General features: G+C 34.4%; 2 protein-coding genes across 2 annotated transcripts; one reads left to right on the top strand and one right to left on the bottom strand.

Moving 5' to 3' along the window:
• Window positions 1-33: 33 nt before the first annotated feature.
• Window positions 34-752, top strand: LOC133533277 (uncharacterized). Its single transcript, XM_061872234.1, has 2 exons — window positions 34-582; window positions 699-752. Exons 1-2 carry the CDS (start codon window positions 34-36, stop codon window positions 750-752), a joined length of 603 nt encoding a protein of 200 aa, XP_061728218.1.
• Window positions 753-3,818: 3,066 nt separating this feature from the next.
• LOC133533281 (tRNA (cytidine(32)/guanosine(34)-2'-O)-methyltransferase-like) lies at window positions 3,819-5,611 on the bottom strand. The gene has a single exon (XM_061872238.1). It carries the CDS (start codon window positions 5,441-5,443, stop codon window positions 4,571-4,573), a length of 873 nt encoding a protein of 290 aa, XP_061728222.1. The 5' UTR covers window positions 5,444-5,611; the 3' UTR covers window positions 3,819-4,570.
• Between the last annotated feature and the right edge of the window lie 272 nt (window positions 5,612-5,883).

Raw genomic sequence — 5,883 nt, 5'->3', positions numbered from 1 at the left:
TTCAGACTGAAGGCGACTGCAGCAGCTCAGCTGATGGGTTCGTTGCCTGCAGCACGCGTCACTGCCTCGCGCGTGTTCCAGAGGGTAGGCCTCGACTTCGCTGGGCCGGTCTCAGTCAAGAATAGCCGCATCAGAAAACCAGTAATTGGAAAGGGATACATAGCTCTGTTCGTATGTTTCACTACCAAGGCTATACATCTTGAGCTCTGTAGTGATTTAACGACCGAGTGCTTTCTCGCTTGCTTCAAACGCTTCATAGCGCGTCGTAACCTGCCCAGCGAGGTCTATTGTGATAATGCATCTACATTCAAGGGTGCAAGGAATAAATTAGCCGAGTTGTATCGCCTGCATGCTTCTCAAACCCATAAACAAACTGTGACCTCATTCGCAGCTCAAAAGGGCATACAATTTCATTTTATTCCTAGCTATAGTCCGGTGTTTGGCGGTATATGGGAAAGCGGAGTGAAGAGTGCGAAGCACCACCTTAAACGTGTCGTAGGTAAAAGTCTCCTCACCTATGAACAGCTTAATTCCGTGCTTGTTGAGATAGAGGGCGTACTTAATGCCCGGCCCATTACAGCGGTAAGCAATGATCCAGAAGACTTTTCATATCTCTCTCCAGGACATTTCCTTACTGGTGCTCCTCTAAATACTTACCCAGAACAAGATGTAAGTAATAAACCCACTAATTTGCTTAGGTTCTGGTCTACCATAACCTGTATGAAGCAAACCTTCTGGAAGTATTGGAGTAAGCATTATTTAAATCAATTACAAAACCGACCTAAATGGCAATCGGTTACGCCAAATGTAGCTATTGATAGTTTAGTCATACTGCGTAGCGACAATTCACCTCCTCTCGAGTGGCCCATGGCGAGGGTAACTAACTTGTTTCCAGGAAAGGACGGTATAGTACGCGCAGTCGAAGTACGCTTGGCAAATGGTCATACTCATAATAGGTCAATCACAAAAATATGTGTACTGCCTATAGATTTATAAACTATTATGAAGGTATACATATGTATTTATTTTTAGTGTAAACAAAGAGCTTTTGTTTACATCTACTAAGCTATGGGTTGATTTATATGCGCTCGGTCTTAGTGCTATTTAATTTTGTTAAATGTTAATAATTAAATGTTAAACTTAAACATGCCTTTAAAATGTAAATGTAAAATAGAACTGAAATGTAATATTATAACATGATGTTTAGCGTGTGCGTAACATAAATGTAACTTTAAGTTTATCTTATCTTCTAGTATACTATGCATATCTTGTTAACTTATGTTAAATGTTGCTCATGTTAATACGCTTTTAATTTAATAGGATTTCATTTTATTCTCGAGGCGCAATAATGTTAGCAACATTAAAAATAAACTAAATGTTCTTTATTTAAAAACTATGACATTATTGATTTTTGTTACTATAGAAACACTCTTCATAATACCTTCGAAATGTAACGTGCTTCCATTTATTTCAGCTGAAATAAATCTTTATTTTCCCTAGTACATCTTTTAACTATAAATACCTACAGTCCACTCGGCTCCACCTGACCATGGCTCCGCCAAAACATGATGTATTTTAACAAGTTATGCTTGCAGTATTGGTACTTCTAATAAGAATAAGTATTGTTTTTGTATGTGTTTATAAATTTCACTTTATATTTCTACTATAAAAATATATAATTACCAGACCTCGGACAGAGTGAGCCATTTTTACGTCATTAATGTCAAGTGTAGATGTTAATATAGATATGCCTCAAGATGAAATATTAAAAAGAATTCATGAATAATAATTAAACAAAAATGACAGTGCATTATGTACAAAACGAGTAAGTATTATTTATTTATTCAAATTTTTCTTTGTTATTGGTTATTGTAATAAAGAACTATAATTTTTTCTAGATTTTCAATTTTCAACGCACTTCTTCTTGAGTTTAATATCCACTTATAGATGGAAAAAGACCTTTCTACTTCCACTGAAGTGAGCGGAGTGAAGTTGTACATTAAAATACCGTCCACATCTGTTCCTTCCGAAATTTTTTCAGCATAGTCCCTAAACAGATCTAATTCTGGGTTTCTAGCTATGACGTCTTCTAATTTCTGACTGACAGAAGCAGACGAAGACCAGCTTATAACAGCTCTCACTTGGTCCAACGTTAAAAATGTATCTACGACGGATATTTTAGATTCCTGTAATTTTTTTAAGGCATATTCAATTATATGGAAATTCTCAACAATATATTTTAGATTATTTCGTAAATTTTCAGTTTGTATAATTCTTTTCACCACTCTTATCGACATTGCGTCTGACGATCTCAATGCCCATAGGACTACTTTTATTTCGTCAAAATATTTTTCGTAATATGCTGCTGCCGCTAGCCAAGTTCCCCATCTCGTAATCACTGGTTTTGGAGGCAGGGGCATATTAGGATATTTATCCTTTAATATGCGGATTCTATTAGGAGCCTTTAAAAATACTTTTTTAACGTTTGAAATGAGCAAATCCACATCTGGATACAGGGAACGTATTTTTTCGGCTACGCGGTTTAGCCCATGTGCCAAACATGTAACGTGTTTCAAATTAGGCAGATAAGTTTTCAAAATTCGGCCAGCCAGCAACATGTATGCAACACCATCAGTACTTAGCACCAGAACATTTCCAATTTTGTAGTCATAAGATTCGCCCCACATATTTTTCAGAGTGTCCATCACGAATACAGATATTGTTTGACCATTAACTTTTGATAATATTTTGCAGGCTATTAAATATGGTCTGTTAAATGAATTCAATGGCTTCACTAAAAAATGCACTATATATCTCCCTAAAGAGTCGGTTGATTCATCAAGAGAAATCCTTATTTTTTCATTCGAAAGATTATCGTGTATTGAACTGATTTGCTTCTGATACAATTTATCCAAATAAACTTTCCTCAGCCATGATTCACTCGGGAGTGTAGGTTGGTTTGCACACTGGCAGCATAAATACTTAGAAAAAAACTGTTTGAAAGCCGGGTTCTTCATTTGTGACCATGGTATGTTACACAAAATGAGGAATCGAATTAAATTGAGATTGAAATCCTCATCAATCTTTCGATAATTGCCATTGTGCATTGGTCCCTTGATGTGTCTTTGCACATTACTTTTTTTAGTTGTCACTTTGGTTTTACATTTTGCACAAAAAATACTTTTATTACCGTCATATGTCATGTCAGGTTCATTTTCAATCCACTTAAGAACTGTTTTTGCTTTATATTTCGGCATACTCAAATTCGGAATAATCTCTCTTCTTAATTATTTATTTTTTATTAGCAAACTCAAATTGCTCACAAATTAAAATAACACAACAGAACATTAGAATGACATTAATGACTTTGTCATGATATTTCAATGTTAAATATGGCATCGTTAAATAGAGTTATTGTCTATCTAAAGAGGTATGATATCATATCAGTTATATTACTTTCATATGGATATATGTAATAATATGCTTATCATTTAAAGAGGCTTGCTATACAATTAATTTGTTTTGCTAGTTATGTAAAGATCTAAATAGAATAATTTAATTCGTTATTCAATTACATCACATCTGCCATTGAATGACTACGTAGGTATGTCCATATTATGCAAACTCTTAAAACAGCTCACCCTGTCCGAGGTCTGATAATTACCTAGCCAAATAATGAAACTGAATATAGAGAATAAGAATTATAATTGGCACACACATAGGGTACAGTCAGCGTCAAATACTTTATAGCAGTCAAAGTGGCCAAATAGTTCGGTACACCATACTAAATATATGGTGTACCGAACTATTTGGCTACTTTGGTTGCTACGAAGTATTTGACGCTGACTGTACAAGACAGAAACAACCAAATGGACAATTTAGACACAAGAACAGCAACAATTACAATTGGCTACCTGACAGTTAGCTATTTTGACCCTGAAATATTGCGTTTATGTATATAGTTGTGATATAATAAAATTTTCAATAAAACATAAAAAAAAGGCTGAGTTGAGGCTCCAAGCCTTGTATTTTTTTATAATCTCAATATATCTTTCTAAATTCCACTTTTTTATCCATTTTTACTCTCAGCTCGTTTTCTATCCATTCAGCTTTTTGTTATAATATTCAAAATGTTTCAAGTACCCAATTAACATAATTTCTTAAGTCTAGAACAATAGTGTGAAAAAAGTGTGAAATTTGCTGTGATACAAACTAGCAGTCACAATTCTGGTTTTCAGTTTATAGCCCAACAATACATACATAAAATATAAAAACATTTTTTTTTCTATTGCAAGACAACCATCATAAACATCAAACTTTGCAAATAATAATATGATGTTCATGCAAAACAAATGTGGTTTTCAGAAAGAGAGACAACAGCTATCCTTTTATTTTTAATGTGACCCAGGTGTTGTGAGACTGCAGACTTAAACTTAGTGGTATAGTATTTTTCTACAGGTTTTTTAAAATAACAGTAATACAATATTTTTGATTACTTATCAAAATATATAAAATATAAGTAAGTAAGTAAGTAAGTAAGTAAATATACTTAATTTATATGTATTAAAATTTACTGTAACTGCAAATTTTTTGTCTTGTCCAAAACTTCTTTGTAAGGTGGATTAATAGGGCCCTGAACAGGCTCCTTATATTCATAAGATGACTGTCCATCCAACAGCAAAGGATATGAGGTATCTGAGTCATATGCACTTAAGTCCCCACATGCATTGAATGGCACAATATATCTGTTAGGGCCAGTGAACTGATTGAAATCACAGTACTTATGATCCAGCAGAGGATTCACCATTGTTGGTACATAGCCTTCTGGTGGCTGGTATTTCTGACATATCACAAATGCTTCAATACTTGAATTTCTTGAACTTCGGGGCTTACTGACAGTAACAAACTTGAAGAACTGCTTCAGCTGCGAATATAAAAGTGACACATCCTTCCCTCTAAAGATTTTAGCCACAAATACACCACCATCCTTGAGAACATGTGTAGTAATATTCAAGGCAGCAAGGAGAAGCTGTGATTGGACATACTCATCAATGTCATGCAGACCTGTTACATCTGGAGCTCCATCACAAACTACTAAATCTGTCTTTAATCCTTCAAATTCCTTAATGATTTCATTAGCCGTCGACAACTTGGTTATGTCGCCTTGTATTTGTTTGACGCCCGGCAGAGCCGCCATAGCCTGCAAATCGACAGCCACTATTTTGACTTCATCTTCATTTTGAGCATTCTGTCTCAGTTTCTTTGTCAGTACCTGGCTCCAGCTACCGGGAGCAGCGCAGAGGTCCACGGCGCGGAGCACTCCTTCAAATATGTTGTGTTCTTCGTTAATTTGCAACAATTTAAATGCACTTCTAGCTCGCCATCCTTCCTCCTTAGCTAACCTATAGTAGATATCTCTTTTATCTTTTGATGTTTTCCCCATAGTAATATAATTAACTTTACTTTTTTCTAATTAAGTTTTAAGTATGCACTGTTACTAACAATTATAATTACTTAAGTAAATAAATTATAACAACATACACATTTTATATTTTCGTATCAAATGGTTCATGACCATATCAACTATCAACCATATGTCAACTGAACTGACACTACCGACAGCCGTGTAGTAAGATTCGTTCAAAAATAAAAAAACTCCTACTTCATTGTAAGATAAACTTTTATTTTTTTCATTAAGTGATAGTATATCAAAACAGTGTTATAGAATTAATGTTTTTATTTGTATTTTTTTATTACAGGCAAACAAAACAACAAATAGTAATTGCAAATATTTGATTTAATTACCACTTACGCGCTCTCTATTCGGTTTCCGAATCTTCTAATTGCTATTGAATTGACAACTGTCTACAAGTGACAATTCTA

The sequence above is a fragment of the Cydia pomonella genome, unplaced genomic scaffold (assembly GCF_033807575.1).
Source record: "Cydia pomonella isolate Wapato2018A unplaced genomic scaffold, ilCydPomo1 PGA_scaffold_147, whole genome shotgun sequence".
Classification (NCBI taxonomy): Eukaryota; Metazoa; Arthropoda; class Insecta; order Lepidoptera; family Tortricidae; genus Cydia; species Cydia pomonella.
The sequence above is the reverse complement of the archived record's forward strand: the minus strand, read 5'-3'. Positions and strand labels throughout refer to the sequence as shown.